The sequence below is a fragment of the Fusarium fujikuroi genome, chromosome FFUJ_chr05 (assembly GCF_900079805.1).
Source record: "Fusarium fujikuroi IMI 58289 draft genome, chromosome FFUJ_chr05".
In the NCBI taxonomy this organism is placed as follows: domain Eukaryota; kingdom Fungi; phylum Ascomycota; class Sordariomycetes; order Hypocreales; family Nectriaceae; genus Fusarium; species Fusarium fujikuroi.
Genome location: NC_036626.1, coordinates 1,080,300 through 1,097,976, shown reverse-complemented (window position 1 = coordinate 1,097,976; position 17,677 = coordinate 1,080,300). Strand labels below are relative to the sequence as shown.

At 49.8% G+C, this 17,677-nt stretch overlaps 5 protein-coding genes; 2 read left to right on the top strand and 3 right to left on the bottom strand.

The window, feature by feature from the left end:
- Positions 1 to 469: 469 nt before the first annotated feature.
- FFUJ_07100 (uncharacterized protein) lies at positions 470 to 1,531 on the top strand (the record flags this gene model as incomplete). XM_023577314.1 has 2 exons in its annotated part: positions 470 to 636; positions 700 to 1,531. 2 exons carry the CDS (start codon positions 470 to 472, stop codon positions 1,529 to 1,531), a joined length of 999 nt encoding a protein of 332 aa, XP_023430403.1.
- A 1,279-nt stretch (positions 1,532 to 2,810) lies between these two features.
- On the bottom strand, positions 2,811 to 4,476 carry FFUJ_07099 (probable IDP1-isocitrate dehydrogenase (NADP+), mitochondrial; the record flags this gene model as incomplete). XM_023577313.1 has 3 exons in its annotated part: positions 2,811 to 3,235; positions 3,322 to 3,858; positions 4,050 to 4,476. 3 exons carry the CDS (start codon positions 4,474 to 4,476, stop codon positions 2,811 to 2,813), a joined length of 1,389 nt encoding a protein of 462 aa, XP_023430402.1.
- A 2,604-nt stretch (positions 4,477 to 7,080) lies between these two features.
- On the bottom strand, positions 7,081 to 8,942 carry FFUJ_07098 (related to USO1-intracellular protein transport protein; the record flags this gene model as incomplete). XM_023577312.1 has 3 exons in its annotated part: positions 7,081 to 8,184; positions 8,240 to 8,830; positions 8,886 to 8,942. The coding sequence occupies 3 exons, from the start codon at positions 8,940 to 8,942 to the stop codon at positions 7,081 to 7,083; spliced, it is 1,752 nt and encodes a 583-aa protein (XP_023430401.1).
- A 731-nt stretch (positions 8,943 to 9,673) lies between these two features.
- FFUJ_07097 (uncharacterized protein) lies at positions 9,674 to 11,857 on the top strand (the record flags this gene model as incomplete). The annotated part of the gene is made up of 1 exon (XM_023577311.1): positions 9,674 to 11,857. One exon carries the CDS (start codon positions 9,674 to 9,676, stop codon positions 11,855 to 11,857), a length of 2,184 nt encoding a protein of 727 aa, XP_023430400.1.
- A 1,470-nt stretch (positions 11,858 to 13,327) lies between these two features.
- FFUJ_07096 (uncharacterized protein) lies at positions 13,328 to 14,090 on the bottom strand (the record flags this gene model as incomplete). XM_023577310.1 has 2 exons in its annotated part: positions 13,328 to 13,727; positions 13,783 to 14,090. 2 exons carry the CDS (start codon positions 14,088 to 14,090, stop codon positions 13,328 to 13,330), a joined length of 708 nt encoding a protein of 235 aa, XP_023430399.1.
- Between the last annotated feature and the right edge of the window lie 3,587 nt (positions 14,091 to 17,677).

The window sequence follows — 17,677 nt, the reverse complement described above, 5'->3', positions numbered from 1 at the left end:
ATCCTCAAGTTTGCATTTTACTGTCGCGTGCTACCCTAAGCCTCTCCGATTCGGTACGCGGAATATTTTAGAACCGGGCTTGTGAAGCTGATCTGGGGCAACCTAACCGCCAAGGGTGCCTGAGCTACTGTAAGGTACGTACCGATCTAATGTGAGAACAACACCACCTGAATGGAAGAGACCCGTAGGTCCCGTCACAGCCTGGTTTGGTTTGGCCTGGCCTGGCCCTGAACAGAACTGAATACGCCAAAACATCAATTCTTATTGGCAAAACCCTGCCACTCTCTACTTGTCCCATTGTTTCCTTCAGCATTGACAAACATCGCCAACTCGTATCATCAACAAACACCACGCGATTGATCATTTCGTATCTCGATTATATTCGCAAACCCTCAGCGCGTTTCATTGACGATATCTCTCGCCCGATCGCGCGTCCATCATAGCCTCCCTCACAATGGACGAGTCCCCCATGAAAACAGAGGGCGCCACTCGTCATCGCGCTGGATACAAATCATGGAAGAAGAAGTATAGAAAGATGCGCATCGTGTTCGATCACAAGATGCATGATGGCGAGGAGTTGCACAAGCAAGAAGACAAGGCTGCTGCATTGGTCAAGCGCTTGGCTGTAGAGAATGAGTAGGCTATCTCCAGTTCATCAACTGTTTACCGGCAGACACGATACTGACCTGCTATCAATAGCCGCTTATTGGATCTATTACTGGAAATCAACAATTCTCCCCAAATTCCTCCCGAGAAACAAGTCGATGTATCCCTCAAGCCTCCATCCCAAGCCGATGCGCTTGTCCATCCCCTGGATGAAGAACATGAGCTACATAAAGACACACCCAAGAAGAAGCTTGAAGACCTCGTCAAGAGTGTACCGCATTCTTCATACACCAGCGCCAAGGAGACATTACCGCAAACCGTCAGCGACCTTAAGGCTGTCGATGGCGAAACCTATCCTGCCGATTTCTTATCTGCCGATGACATCGACAACTACATTTACGAAATCGATATGGCCCTCGACCCTGAGAATATGCTCCCTACACTCGCTCCCCGCGCTCATCCTGGCAACCATCATCAGTCACACCCACATCTTAAGAATCCTACAAGTGTGACAAATTGGCTGCGTAAACATGCCCCTAAGATTTTCCTTCAGGACGGAGAAGCACATGGAGACGCAGACGATGCTGAAGGTGGTCATACCGGCGGGCGCAAGATGCGTGGATCACGAGGTGAGCGTGGTGGAAGAGCCAGTACAAGGGGCAAGCGTGTCAGTGCTGCAGCTCGCTCAGCAGCAGCCGCGGATCGCGATGTGGACGCCAGCATGGACGAGGATCTGGAGCTTACATCAACACCTGCTGTCAGGGGTAAGCGCAAGAGAAATGCAGAAGACGACACGGGATACAAGCCCCGTGGTTCATCAACGAGGCCAACGAAGAAGAAGCGTAAGAGCGAAGCAGCAGAAGGCACACCAAGCGCACGCAAGTCCAAGAAAGATAAGGAGGCTCCTCTAGCTTCTGCTGAATAGGCCCGGCATAGGGCTGATCAGATACGTCTGTATTCAGACGCAACCTTGCAATGAGAGGTGCTGTTCTTAGAGCGAGAGTAACCGCTCTCGACTGTATGGTCAAAACTTGCAAAATTGTATTACTACATATCGAAATCGAAGAACGGAACCCTACGGACAGAATCCGTATGTATGCGAAATCCTCGGCATCAGAATAGCATGCTTCAACAAGCGCGGGTTTCCTTCCGGCCAACCGAGGCCATCTCGATCGGGTCAACCCGGGTCTACGGGTGTGTTTATCCTCTGTACTCGTCAGTCTTTGATGTCAGCCTTTTATGCGATCCTTTTCATATTTTTATATACACGTGCGGGCTTAAGCCGAGGCATTCCCCGCCACGGGGCTGCATACAAACGCTGAAGCTAGGAACACGCACATCTGTTTTCTTTGGAACGAGGGAAAATGGGAAATAGGGAGTTGGTTGTTGCTGTTGCTTTTCTGAAACAGGGAATTATTTTGGAGATTGGGTGTCGGTTACGCTAGCTACGGACAACTACCGAGGTTTGACAGCAAGCAGTATGACAAAAAGAGGCGTCTGAAGCGCCATCTACCAAGAGCAGCTGTGCATTGATGTATCGTACATGTGAGAAGAGGTCCAGGGACATGTTTCAAGGTCCAATAGATTTGCTTTAAGCTCAATTTGAGCACATCTTATGACTCTATCACCCATTGACCCGCGACTAAAGAAGCACTAGGAGGAATGCACTATGGGGAACGAGTGGTCACAATGCAAAGGGCCGGGGAAGATCTAGGTGAAGAAAACTATAAAGCTGGGTATCCCATCTTGTCTATATGCTAAGAACAAGCTTGCTTTCTACATGGCATCTGCTTTCCAATACTCGGTGGCATGATACATGCTGTCTCCTCTTCAAATCTTTGCTTTTACATATTCAGAAAACCCAACATCCTATCCAACCACAATGACGATGGAGGAATGCTTTTTCATAAGTCGTTAGCCAACTGCGTGTGTCTGTGCAGAAGGTTCCGGTTCATGGTTGCTCTTGACGATGTCAACTTCCTTTCTGTTGAGAAAGTGAGTGGCCAAGAGATCGCAAGAGGTGACGCTCTTGTGGTTCTCAAGACTGTGAGATGCTATTCGAGTTGTGACAACATATTCGACGCCGATTGTTTAAGAGTTCATAAAATAGTGACTACTCTTTGCGGAGGCATAAGAGGCCAGAAAAGTGGAAGCGGAATTAGATGCTAAAGGGAGGCTGCGAAAAACGGCAGATGGCAATGCATTTACAGCTTCTCCTTGAGAGTTCGCTTGAGGCGGCGCTCAACGGCATCCATGTACTCGTTGGTGGTAACATAGTCCTTGCGCTCAGACTTGCCAGTGGCAAGGGCAAGATCCTTGGTCATGATACCGTCAATATCGACAGTGTCAATGCAAGCTTGCTCAAGGCTCTCAGCAAAGGCGACAACCTCAGGGGTGTCGTCGAGCTTGCCACGCTGGACGAGACCACGGGTCCAGGCGAAGATGGAGGCAATGGGGTTGGTGGAGGTCTCGTTGCCCTTCTGGTGCTCACGGTAGTGGCGAGTGACAGTACCGTGGGCAGCCTCAGACTCGAAAGTCTTGCCATCAGGGGTGATGAGAACGGAGGTCATGAGACCAAGAGAGCCGAAGCCCTGAGCGACAATGTCGGACTGGACATCACCGTCGTAGTCTGTAGATGTTAGGTCTCATGCGTTTCTCATGCGTTTCAAGTAGAAAGAGCCTGAACAAGTGTTCAGACCACAAGGATGGACTTACTCTTGAGGGCCATGATGTAGCCGCCGGAGCTCTTGATCATCTGGGCGACCATGTCGTCAATGAGACGGTGCTCGTACCAGATCTTCTTGGCCTCGAAGTCCTTCTTGTAGGTGGACTCGTAGATCTCCTGGAAGATATCCTTGAATCGGCCATCGTACTTCTTGAGGATGGTGTTCTTGGTGCTCATGTAGAGAGGGAGCTCCTTGTCAAGAGCCAGCTTGAAGGATGCATGAGCGAAACCGGTGATGGACTCGTCGGTGTTGTACTGGGTCTGAGCGACACCGCCGCCGTTCTTGAACTGGAAGACCTCAATCTCTTGAGGCTGGCCACCCTCGGGGGTGTAAACCATGGAGAGCTTACCAGGGCCGGGCAGGACAGCGTCCTTGGCGCGGTACTGGTCACCAAAGGCGTGACGGCCAATGATGATGGGCTTCTTCCAGCCAGGAACAAGACGGGGAATGCGGGGGATGACAATGGGCTCACGGAAGACGGTACCACCGAGGGCATTTCGGATGGTTCCGTTGGGGGAAAGCCACACTGGACATGCAAGTTAGCCGAGTTCACTTTTGTTAAGCTGACTACTGCAGGTTTCATTCGCTTCTGCTGCTTGCTTGTTTCCCCTCATGTTGCCTTTCCTGCATGCCTCATGTATGCGGGGTTGCGATTGGCGGGGTGAACATCGAGGCGCAACGCGAACTAAGACAGGGTCGGAATGGGAATGAACTTACTCTGCTTCAGCTTGAACTCCTCGACACGAGCCTCATCGGGGGTGATGGTTGCACACTTGACACCGACGGAGTACTTCTTGATAGCCTCGGCGGCATCGATGGTGACCTGGTCGTTGGTCTCATCACGGTACTCAAGACCAAGGTCATAGTACTTCAGGTCGATGTCGAGGTAGGGAAGGATGAGCTTATCCTTGATGACCTGCCAGATGATGCGGGTCATCTCATCACCGTCGAGCTCGACGACGGGGTTCTTGACCTTGATCTTCTGGTGGGAAGCCATTGTGCGGACGGCGAAGGGAGAGATAGTTTGGATAGCACCGAAGGAAGCTCGGAGAGGGCGGATGGCGGATGAACTAACAGCTACACGGCGCAGCGAAGACGAGAGAAGAGATCGCTGAACGGAAGAGGCGAAGACAGCGGCGGGCATGATGGGCGAAAAAAAAGAAGAGGAAGAAGCTGGGAGTTTATAAAAGAGGTATAAAAAGGGTCTGGGTACGGTAAGGCAGCAAGGTACGGGAACTGGACTCGGGAATCGTCGCCGGAAGTTTGGCTCGACTTGGGACTTTCCCTGAGTCGCTAGTCGTTACAAACTGCAAGTGCAAGTGCCCAGCGCGGCGTGTAACTGCAACACGGACGGGCAAGCGGTTGGTTTGGGGTCGGAAGTGGAGGTCGGAGGTCGGGTTCAGGAAGGTGCTTGGGGTGTGGTTTTGCACCTTCTAAACTTCAACCGAGGATAGGTTTTCGGTTGATGTGCGGCGTCCGAGAGGAAAACCGACGATGCGACGGGGGAAGGAGAATATGGGGTAGGTGTTGGGTAGACGGGTGTGATGGATGCGTGGTTTCCCCCCAATGAGACGGGGTGAATTTGATCAAGAGGCGCCGCTAGTCGATTGGAAGCTGGGGGATTTCGTCAGGTGTTAGTTACAGATGCGCGCGTAAGCAATAATGGGAAGAGGGGAAATGGTTTATGAGGCGATTCATGTTTTGAGTGTTTTCTTTTGCCTCTGGCCTCTTGAGGGGTGTGAGTTAGGAAATGTTTGTCCTGACAGGACCACGAGGGTTTGGGTGGTGCATCTTTAATTCAGCAGAAATAGAATGATCCAACCCGAGATCAGATCTATAGTATTTAGCTGCTAGAATCCTCAGACCAAGCGAATCTAGAAAAGCCCTTGCGGTCTTCTAAATGCTCATGAGGAATATCGTTGGTCAATGACGATACAACTGTATCATGACACCTGTTGTGGCTGACAATTGACCACTGACAACGAGCGAAGCTAGCAACGACATGACATATAAAAACTGCACTTACAAGACTCGATTCGATCGAAACGTCGTTTTCTTCTGATGTTGGAGCTGTTGATGAGAAACAATGTTGGTGATGTAGAGATGGGATTTCAGCCAAAATCGAGAGAGAGAAATAGGAAGGACAAAGGAACATTCAGTTCCAATTCTTCCGACAACGGACTGTTCTCTTTTCCTTTTAGCCTTGTAGGGTCCAAGGCCGAAGACGGATGATGCGGTGCGGGATATCAAACGTGGCTGACATGATCTTTTTAGACAATCGCATGCTGTGATATGACAGGGGTCGAGTCTCCCTATCTAAAGTGTCTACATATGACGTTCTTGTCCAACATGAAGCTCAACTTGACCTCAGTTGACCATCTCACGATGATTTTCGAGAGTCTTTAGACCCCTCGTGGCCTCAATTACGTCCCCCCAACTCTCAGGGTGTGTCTCGAGTATTCCTTTTCTCTTCCTGCCAGGTTCTTTTGGGGATAAGGCTCGGTACCTGACCGAGCTGGGGCACCGCATCAAAAGCTGCAAGCAGAGAGAAAAAATGCCCAGCCAGTCCCAGCCTCGACGGTTAACACTAGTGTCGATGGGTTCCGCACTTGGTCCCCCGCTCAGTGGGGGACGACGACTACCGCCGGACGCTATGGCTGCTTGGCTTTAACTTAGGCGCTACATCTCGTGCATGACAGCTGCTCTCGTTTTTTGCCTCATCTCGGTGTTACTGTCGCCGAGTGCGGGAAAGCTCCTCTGTTGCATTTTGATACGGCTATAGGTGGTCGACCTTGAAACATGGGCCGGAAGTAAGCGGGTCCGATGCAAGCCTCAGATCTTCCATTTGATGTAGGTTGGGTGATGATTCTTTGAGCTTCATATTGATTGATTTATATAAACCCTTTTGGCACACTCTACCGGGAATAACACCTCCCGGCCTCTTGTATCTCGGCGCGGAGCGCATCTCCGTTCTCCAACTCGGATCTCCGGTCGTGGTATCCACTCTCCGCGCCGTCATCGGGGGATGATATTCGGTTGATGTCCGAGCAAAAGGAATGAGATACCGACATTGGATGCCGGATTTGAGAGTCGGGATATGTTGTGATTATGATCTTCCGAATAGTTCCAATTCAATCATTGCTTCTGGGTAAGCATATTTCCAACATGCCTCAATACAGCTGTGTGTGTCTGATTCCGTTGTTCGAGTCGGATACGTACTTGTCCCGCGGGAATCATCAAAGTTCACGGGCCCTCCGACAGCAAAGGAATGAACAGGCATTTAAATACCTCATTCAGTCGAAACCAATGGTTGCTGTGGTAGCACCGAGGTGCCCTTTCATTCTGTGGTGCTTATCAAGCTCATGGTAGGAGACCAACTCATATTTCATGAAGTCTCGGAAACAAAACCGGAAACAGGTATGCCACAGTGGCTGGAAATAATCATGGATATCCCTTCCGTTTATCGCCCCGGAATCTCTTTCTATTCTAATATACATTCCTTGGGCATCGTCCACCCAGCAACACTGCAAACATTGTTGGTTAGGTTTGCCTATACCTATATTTGTAGTTATTTGCTGTTTGCCTTGCTACCTAATATGCATATAGCCTATCTAGGCAGCAAGGACAAACAGGTGATGCCTATAGAGGCAATCATCTCAGGGACTAGTATAAATAGTCCTCTTTCTTCTAGGCTAGACTTAATTCTATCAAGCCTTTCCTTTTCATCTAACAAACATCCTGCATCAGCTCAAACGTCAAAGATTTCACCAACGCCTTCGTTTCCTCCCCTTCTGTTCTCAACAATGTCCAACCTCCAACCTTCCCAATGCTTAAGTGATCTCTTAATCTCCTTGATCCGCTCGATCCGTCTCTTTGACTCCTCCTCTTGCGCCTTGCGGAATGCATCCTCGTCAAAGTCCATATCGTCGTCCTCAAGGAAATCATCATCATTACCACCGGCCAGAGCGTTGAGGCCACTCGTAAAGAAATCACCAATTCCTCCTCCAGGTCCTGATTTCCTGCGTTGGGTTGGAGACATCGCATGACCAGGGGAGAGGTCGACATCATGGAAGCCTGGACTAGTTGCCTCCAGTTCGCGGCGTTTCTCAATCCATGCTCCACTTCGAAGCTCATGCACTTCGCTCTCCAGCGCTCGGATCTTTCTCTCAAGCTTCTGGCGTTCCTCGTCCTCAAGTTCATCAACACCTTCATCATCTAATCCGCCGCCACCCTCCATGGACTTCCTGCTTCGGAGCTTTGCATTTTCGCTCTCAAGCTTCTCAACCTGTGCCCTCAACTCCGTGACATCGTGTTCCGCCTTCTCCTTCTCCTTCTTGATTGCCTGTAAGCGAGAATCTTGCTCCTTATGTAATGTAGTCAGGGTTGTCGCCTTCTTATCCAATGCCTCAACCTTCTTCTCCAGCTCATCACGAGCGCTCTTCACCTCTTCGAGCTCATGCTCGAGAGTCTTGATCTTGGTCTCAGCACTTGTTCGTTCGCTGCCTTCGCGGACTGCCTTCTCAGCTGTCCTCTCGAGGTTATGCTTGAGGTCCTGTAGTTCACGCTGAGCCTTACCCGCCGCAGCTTCAGCACGAGCTAGTTTGTCCTCCAGAGCAGTAACCTGTTCCTTGTCGGACGATGATCCACTGGCGTGTCGTTCTGCCTGTGCTCTCAGTTTCGAGATTTCAATTTCCATAGACTCAATTGTTGCGGTCTTAGCCTCAAGCTCAGCTTTCAGATCTGCTGGAGGCGAGGCCACAGACATGGAAGGACGGTGGCCATGACCAGGTCCTCGCGATACCTGTTGTTGGAGCTGGGTGTTTTGACGTTGAAGCGAGGCGACCTGGCTCTTCTATGGAAGAGTTAGCGGATTGAGCGCGGTTGTGGTTGCATGCATTATAGCCTACCAAACTATCCAAAAGCCCATCTTCTTGTCCACCTGCTTTTACTGCATCTTCACCATCGGCCTCTCGTATGTCGGCCAATTCGTTTTCGGCCTTCTGCCATCGCTTCTCCGAGTCCGCTGCCTCTTTAGATAGACGTTTGTTCTCCTTTTCTAATTCTTCGATCCTGGCCATATGCTTTCTGTAGATATCTGGAGCGGTTTCGCCATCGGGACTGAAAGGGCTACCAGGCGCAGCACCTCCTGAGGCAATGGCGCCGGCACGAAATGAGGTAGATCTAAGTTTCGACTGTTGGGCGAGAGAGGGGGTAGCGGAAGCCGAGGTCTCTTCGTCACTGCTGCTGTCCTCATCGCTATCGTCGTCTTCATCGCTGCTCTCCTGGGTTTCCACTTTAAGCGGTTGCGCGGGTTCCTTAGCAGATGGCTTCTCTTGAGCCTTCTTCTTGGGTTCCTCGACGGCTTTCTCTTCGCTGGCTGGGGCAGCCTCAGCCTTTTCAGCGACGGGCTCGGGCGCGGGGGTTTCGGCTGGTTCTGTTTTTGTTTGCTTTGCTGCTGGAGTGGCCTTCTTATTGTTCTTCTTCTTCAACTGCTCGACCTGTGTCGCAATGTTAGCGAAAGCAGCCAGGATAAGAAGGGAGGGGTAATCGAACACGCTTCTTGGCCGCAGCAATCTTCTCCTTGCGGGCCTTCTCTTCTGCGTCGGCCATGATGAGGTGTCAGTTGGCTTAAACGTATATGATTCAATCCTGTATGGGGTGTGTTGTCGTCCTTGTTGAGATGTGTCGTCTTGGCGCTAAATGCTAATGGAGATGTAGCTCCACGTTAAGGGACTCGATTCATTCAAGGGAGCTCCGTCATCACGTTGTAGCTTAGCTGGCCTGTGCTTGCACCGTGTGCACGTGCCTCACATCATTAATTAACACCGTATAGATGATCGTGTAAGTTACATCAACAAAACACATTTCCTAGCATTAGATCAATAGCACAATGATTTATTATGAGTATCAGAGATTCTGAAAAAGTTTCTTGATATACTATTATACAGAGTCCTACTTCACTGAGCCTACATCTTTCATCCACTAGTATATCGCACACTGGCTTACGGATGACAATCCATCGATGAGTCCAACAATGTTACACTCGCCTATCGCGAGCTGTGATCGACCCGAAAGATCAATCTTCTGAAATTTGGTTTGAAGGATTGAGGCTATCGATTTTCTATCAGCCAACAGATGCCATCAAATTCTGGACGCTTACTGTGCAATCCAAAGTTGGCAAGTAAGCTTCCAATGCCAGCAGATAGCAGGTACGTTGTTGATAACTGCCATATTGCATCAACTTTTCACATGCCCCATAAAGCAACTAATCAAGGACGCAATATTCTGTATCTAGCCACCAAACTTGAACACTCACTTAAGGGCCGATCTCATAATCCACGATGAATTGGACCGAAGGCGCTCTCGCCCGCCATTCTCGTCGAAAAGGTTGGGATAAGGACGCTGCCCGACAAAAACAATACTTTGCTAAAGCCAGAGCGAGAAAGAATGCGCCGGCTACAAGCAATGGCCTTGATATTTCATCCTTCGTACCTGATTATATTCCACAGCCAACTTCATCTCAAGGTCGCCAGTCAAATTCCTCGACCCCGCGCCGGAAGCAAAGAACACCAAGAGGAAAGCTCATACATAGACAATCCGAGACAGAAAGCTCACACAAGAAAAGAAACGGAAGAGGGAGAGAGTCAAATCTCGGAAATCAGGGACCAGAAGTCGAGAGCTCTCTGACAAGTTCGCAAGACAAAGACAAGCAAGAGTTGGACATAGCATCCAAAAGACGCAGGCTATTGGAGAAGGCTGATTGGACCGGTGTCATTACTCAAAAACCTGTAACGGTTGACTTCTCCCAACAAAGGGATCGATTCACAAAGCTGCTTGCGAAACCAACCTCCAGGAGTGGCCACCGATCGATGTACAGTCCTGGCCCGAAGGATCAACTCAACAAGAGAACCTTAGGTCGACTTTCAGAGAACGATATTGAGATAAATATTGGAAGTCAGAATCTACGATGGAGTAGGGATAACAACTCAGTACGAAGCTATGCCACACGACAAGATTTTGTATCCCGTCTCGAAATCCCACAATCCCATGATACTACGAGCCAGGCGTCTCTATCCTCCTACCAGCAATCTCGTAGTATTCGTCATCATCGAGAGAGGCCACCAAGATCCCACGACTTTCATGTATCTCAAACCCATAACGAACGAAGTTATCCACTCACGAGCCTTTCAACGGCAGCACATTCCCCAGACCAGGAGGAATGGTTAGCAAGAGAAACTGATGAACCAAGATACGTTGTACAAACTCATGCGCCTATCATCCATCAGCCACAGCCAATTCGGCGACGACACCAGGTGATTGAAACTAAGTCTCCTGACTTGGATGAAGGTGCAAGTGTTGTAGCTATTCTTGGTACTCCAAGACCTTCTGATAGGCCCACAGCCGAAGACATTCGATGGAACATGTGGTTGGCATCAACTACCAAACCGAGACAACAGCAGTCAGTTCAGCTAAGTAGAGAGAAAGGGCCTCAAAGACCCACCAGCTCAAGTCTAAGCAACTATATGGACACCTTCAATGACAAGTCGCATATAGGGAATCTGATAAGCAGCGAAAATCAAGGACAGAACTCATCACATGCGTACGAAGAGCCACAACCAAGGTCTTCGGAAACGTACCCATCTAGCATACCTCCATCTGAGAGCCAACACGAGCCATTAGACGACGAACAAGAGCTACCTGAGCTTCAAGCAAGAGAGCCTTTTGCTGATATCCCACCAGCAACAAGTCCTCACGCTCTACCTAAAAGCTCGAGCTACGAAAGAAGTGAGAACAGTCTCAAAACTAGACGCGACCTGGTTCTCCCAATGGGCTCCTTCATGCCTGTGACTCCCAATGTTCAAGACCTACTAGACCTCTTGGCTGCTAGCGAGGAACAGCAGGAGCCAAATATTGAGGATCAAACACAACAAGAAACAACACCAAATGCTGACGAAGACGAAATTTGGAAGAAGTTCGTTCTTGATAACGATAGCGTTGAGACCAGCCGAAAGGCTCGAGAGGAGGCACATGAACAAACAAAATGCGCACTGGGTTTGAAGAAGCCAAATGTGCCCCGGATGTTTGAAGAATCATCTTTGTGTTCAGTCTCGAGCGCACCACCAAGCGATATCGCAGAACCCCCTTCAGCATCCCGAGGAGAAACACCCACAACGGAAGGACGTAACTTTATTTTGGCAGATGACCAAATTCAAGATATACCGGGCGTAGAGCTGGAAGCCCCGTCATCGGAAACCGCCGCAAGGGTAGATATCGCGGACGCGACCGACTCTATCATTGCTCAACCCTCCTCGCCTCAACCGCTGCATGCCGAGTTCAAGTTCCATCAACCGCAACTCTTTGTTGGTCGATTAGCTAGTGACGTCCCCTCCACTAAATCGCTGGTTTACATGGATGCGCCACGGAGCAAGGGAAGACGGCAACGATCTAGAAGGCGCAGGGATAAGGGGCGGCCTGATTTCCGCACCATGCCAAACTACAATGACGATCCAATCGAGGAGGATTAACTTTAGGGATTCGGAGATAAGATGATTAACGGAAAGTTAGCTAGAACCCTCAAATCAGCCACTTTCTTCAAAATAGGTCTATATTTCTCGAAAGATGCATGTAAACAGACCAAATCGACAAGACTTGTTCTCTTTTCCCCAATGAATCTTCTTCCTGCGCTTCAAGCTGATTTGGAACCTTGTTTATCGGATCAGGTAAAGCAATTGCAACCTTGAAGATTTGGGGCATCCTAGCGCATCGATACGCAGTGAGTCAGAGGACGTCCAGGGACTCAGGACGAGAAAAGCCGCAAACTACGTATGTGGTCACGAGCTGGAAATGTAGTGCGCCATATGGCGCAATGTTACCTGGGGAAGACATCCGACTGCTGTGGAAGCCATCCACTACATTTGAGGTATGGCGGGGAACACGGCACAACATCCACGTACCTTAGACAGGGGCCCTTCAGGATGGATCAGCCTCCTGATTGCAACTCGTCTCTTGCCTCGTCGCACATGCTTAAGCCAGGGGAAATACCACAGCAGATGTGTGTCACATTGAAGGGTAAATAGATAACAGCAATTCTAACATTTCCGAGCTAGGGCACTGTAGGCATCATGGGATCATATGTACATGTAAAATACAACAAGGGTGTATACAGAAAAAGAGATCCTCTAAATGCGCCAGAAACCAAAACTGTGTAGAACGAACAAAACTCCCACCGTCTATGTAAAGAACACCAGCCTCTAATAAATAGGATCGACCTCATATATCATCATAAACGTCACTGCGTGATCATCCCTCCAATAACCAAGACGTCTTATCTCGGTGCCTTCAGTAGAGTTCTGGGACCCCAGTAAGACCCCAGAAATCTTAGCCAAGAAAGGAAACTCGAAAGAAGGAATGGAAGCATGACAGAAGTATCGTACATGACACACACAGCCACGCTGAAATAATCCCCGCAGACAGCCCCGCTTCTAGAACAATTCTCTCAAGTCAGCCTCAGCGTGATGCAACCCCCCAGTGGGGATAAGATCTGCAACGCATAGGCGTTTTTGCTGATCTTGAGGACGACTTAGAGAGTGTGAGTGTGGATGGGCAGGAATGAGGAAAGGAAAAGGCCAAGGCTGAGAAAGCCTGGCATCCAAGACTGTTGCAGAAAATGGGTTCCTCGCTGCATGTCTTGCAAAAAAAGAAAAAGATGCCTTGCGTAGGTTGTTTTGCTGTCCTTGATGTAACAATATGTATACAAGAGCTGCTGGATGCTCAGCTAGGCTGATGGCGAGATGGTGTCCAGCGTCGGTGAGCGGGCCAAAGCAATAATGCAGAGCTGGCGATCAGTACTATGCCAACGGTTTGTCTGTGTAAGCTTGCTCACAGAAGAAGCCCAGAGTGAAACAGAAGTGTAGTTTCAAGCCATCCAATGCGATACTTGGTGTGTCATGGTTGGCTGGATTGTATGCGCAAGGCCGTATCTCTGCCCACACACCTCAAGATCGACTGCGGCGCTTCTCTTTGCGCTTAGACTCGCACGATGTCTTACACCCGGGGCATTCGTAGCCGTGCTTTGAGATGTTGACTCTGACAAGGCATCGGGGGCAGCGCCACCAAGTAGAAGGAGTGTAGCGACCTTCGAGCCACTCTTCGTTGACAGTGGCGCCTCGCTTCATGATGTCTTCACAGTGGTACTCGCGAAGATGGTCTCGGAAGTGATCGCGACGGTGGAAGGGCTCACGAAAGCGAGTGCATCGAGGATAGTCACATAGATAGACATCCTTGCTCGATTCGGGAGCATGCGTGTTCTTGTAGTGACGAATGAGGTCGGCAGTACGTTTGAAAGGGCGAGAAGTACAGCCAGGGTGAAGGCAAGAGACTGGCCAGTCATTTCCACTTGAGAAACACAAGAGTTAGCAATGTACTATCTTACAATAGGGACTGGACTTACGACTCGCCCCGTGGCACAGAAGATTCTCCAGCTCTTGTCTGACCAGAGGTATAATGCTGTTGATAGCTATGGCTTTGTTGATAAAAAGTATCGTCCATAGTTGGTGAGCCATGCAGAGTGTAGTAGCTGCCGTCTATAGGTGACTCGGGGCCCCTGGTGGAAGCCTGGGAGTTACTGCCAGAACTACCATATCTGACCAAAGGCTGTGACTGATAATAGTCGAAGGAGTATCCAGTTGGCGACGAGGCCTGGTCCTGTGGTGATGAGGCATCATACCAGCTGCTGTTGTTCCAGTAGTTGGATCCCATTATGTATGATGAAAACTTGTCCTGAGATGGGGGAAACTTGAGCAAAGAAGATGGTATAGTATAAGTCAATTAGGGAGAAGGCAGCAAGCACGGGTGTTTAAGAGGACGAGCCAAGGGCTTGTAAATAAGGTTACGGAGGGAAGTAGATGATGCAAAGATAGAACAAGTATAGGCCGCAACCAAAGTAATATCTTGATGGCGGTCCTGGAATGGAAGAGAAGAAGTTTGGTGCATGAGACTTGATGTTATGATAATGGTCTAACAATCGAAGCAATGGAAGGGACCAGAGAGGTGGTTATATGTTTGAAAGAGTAAAGGAGTGAAGGAGGGGGGGAGACAACTAGTGCAGCCCAGGATGATATTGGCCAAGGTGAGGCTCAAATCGCACATTGATTAGTGAGGCGAGGGTAGGAGTCATCTGTGTAATACACAAAGGTAAAAGGCAGTATGGACTTGAAACTGTAAGAGACGCCGATTTCCAGAAACAGCCGCGGTCGGAATTGGAAGAGAGCACCAGCTTGTACTGCTAAAGCTCCAGAGTAGTGTCCAAGGATCAATGACATGGCCAGGGTAGCTGTCGGGGAACGCAGCGGACTCCACCCGGGCCAACCTTTGAACAGATAGAAACATAGTTAGGTAACTTGATAGAAGGACAGCCATAAGATAACCAGTTCTGAGACCGGCGACTGGAGAAAGGCAAGGGTGGCAGTACACAGGGCAGGCATGGGTCTAAGGCGAAGCAGCATTTGGCGCAAGCTGGCTCGTGATGCGTAAATAGACACTTGTCGTTTGGGTGGGAGACTAGGGTAAAGTCAAGCTGAATGGAGATAACAGCAACGAGCATAGAGAACCGAGTCAAGACTGGAGACACCCTATCAAGTGTGGTGTGCTCCTGGCCGGTGTCCCAAGGGGGAAAGGGGACATAGATGGCGATGCAACAGTAGCAAATATAGGTAGCTAAGATAGCTCACTCTGAGGTCAGCTAGAGGTCCCCAGGAACAGCAATCGTTGGCTTGCATAAAAAGCTACGAGGTGGTGGTGCCCTATAGAATACCGGCTCAACCGGGATCTGTGAATTTCGCAGTAGCATGGAGTACAAGCCCGGGACAAATCCAATGGGAGGCGTGTAATGTGTGCATTTGTCGGTCCAGGATATGTATCCATAAGTCGTGGAACGAAGCTTTCAAACTGCAGGCTTCAGATTGGAAACTAACCAGAAGCCAGCCTTGACTGCTTCTGTGGAACTAGGAAACTGGCCGAGTGCCTGTTTCGGTAAGAGATAGAACCATGAGTCTAAGTGGTTGCGCCCAGCAATTGACGGCTAAAAGTGTTCAACGGAGCAAGAAAACTTCAGACGCCCAGCCAGGGCGCAAAAATAATCCAGTCAAGGGCTTGCTCGGAAACACTAGACTTACCCAAGTCTTTTTAGCACTTAGAAAAGAGGAACTAGGATTTCTTGCCTCCCTTTGGGTGGTGATCAAACTTGCTTCTGGATGGGCAAGTTCCAACAGGGCGTGGCGATGCTCTGGGGCTGAAGATCATGGAGCAAATGATTCTGGCACGGGCTGGCGGCAGTGGATGCGGGAATGATTTGACATGCGCATCCCTAACGACAAGCTGTCCTTGACGACAGATAACCGAGAAACCGCACAAAGGCAGGACTAGGATAGGGGCTGTGCCAGGCCAGCTCAGCAGTTTTCGGTCACTACCAGAGGGAAAGTTGGCTTGGCCAGTGCGCTTTTGCGTGCATGTGCCACTGGAAGCTCACTAGAAGGGTCGTCGACAACAGCGGGACAGGACAAATTTGGTGCTCGGTAACGGGAGGATTGAGTGCGGTATTCGATCGACACGACAAGGAATCCGTCCATACCGTTTCATCAGTAATCGGTCAATCATATTGGGTTGAAAGTTGGATGGAACAAAGGTCTTTAGGACTCTTGACGAGGCAGAATCCAATACAATTATGCAATGGGCTTCCATCACCTAAGGTAGGTAAGGTACCTGTAGCTAGGGGAGAAAAGAAAACTTAGGACCTTGACCCTAAGCGATAAAAAATACTTAGGTAAGTCTATCCTAAGCTTAGGGAACACTCTGCTGAGTTTATTTTGACACCCTGTATTGAGGTCCGGTGTTTTCTTGCTCCCTGAGGGGTAGGTCCACCTTACACAGGAAAGGCACTGCAGAGCGGAGGTAGAATTCCATCCCAGCGGAGGGCAGTACCTGCCTCCAGCTCGCACTCCTTACCCCTCCTGCTCCTGCCCTGTCGATGGCCCCTGCTACGGTAGTGGAAACCCCAGCCCGGGGTTGCTTGCTCCTTCTAAACGTCGACGTTGTATTGGTCAAAGTGCCATCTGACATCCTGACTTCCAGGTTCTTATCCATAGAATCATCTAACATGCACTTTTATGCGGTGGCCTAAATCTAATGCTTCGCATTAGCACCAAGACAACCGCTGGGTATGGATAATAGCTTGTCGATCTCGGCGGCGCAAGCATTAAACAACTTCTCGAAGCTCACGAGCACAAGCACAAGCACGGGCACGAGCCTCAACGCTATGGAGAAGTCAACAAATGCACCAATAACGCAGCGATCCCTTTGCCATGTGTCGATCAATTAACTCAACCAACAACGATATTTTGCTGCCTAGGCTCGGACCAGTTCAGGAATTCTGATTTTTGGTCATGGCACCTGTGAGCCAGTCCCAGTGCTCAATTGGCAACATGGGGCAAACGGCCAGCAATAGTAACCTTCGAGGTCTCCAGCAGAACAGAGCACAGACAAAAATAAACCCAGCATCGTCATTCTAGCATCTGCCACACATCTTTCTGATCCCACCTATCTGCTTGAATTACAAGGTTGGTGGTGGTCTGGGTTGTGTAACTCGCTGCGTCTATCAGAGCCTGGCGTATCATGGTCAATCTGACATGTCTCAACAATTGACAAGGCGGTTCTTCAGGGCACCCAAAGTGATGAGCAAAAGTAGCAAGCGCCTGAACGAAAACCACCCTGGACGCCCTAAAAGGCCTTGTCTCTCCTCGAGTCCTACCGGATCCCTACCCGGAATCTGCAAGACAACGCTGGGGAAATCCCCCGATACAAGTGTTCGACTTACCAATGTATCGTACCTGGCAAGTCAACACACCGAATAGTGTAGAGCCCCCAGGGAAAAGCTCAAGGAGTCTTAATAGTGAGGCTGACTGGAGCAGCAAGTGTCAAATGCAGGAGGAGAGGAGCAGTTGAAAATGGTTCGCCCGTTATGAGATCATGATCGTTTTCGACAGGGTCATCAGACTCACTACGGAGTAGAACCCTTCCCTCGCAGGGAAGCCAATCCATGCCACCCTAGCCACGGAATTGACACTCGCTTGCCAGGAATCTCGTATCCGAATCTTTGCGAAGTTGACAAGCATGGAAGCATTCTAGAAACCTTCCTGTTGTAGCCTGCATTGGTTTCGTTTCAAATCCCAGTCGACTTGTACGGTGACGCCGACGCAGTTGGGGGCGACAATCTTGTTACCCAAATGGCTACCCTTAACTTTGAGTCTTGGACGATATAGAAGCAAGCGCAGAGCTGTGCCGCAAGCTTG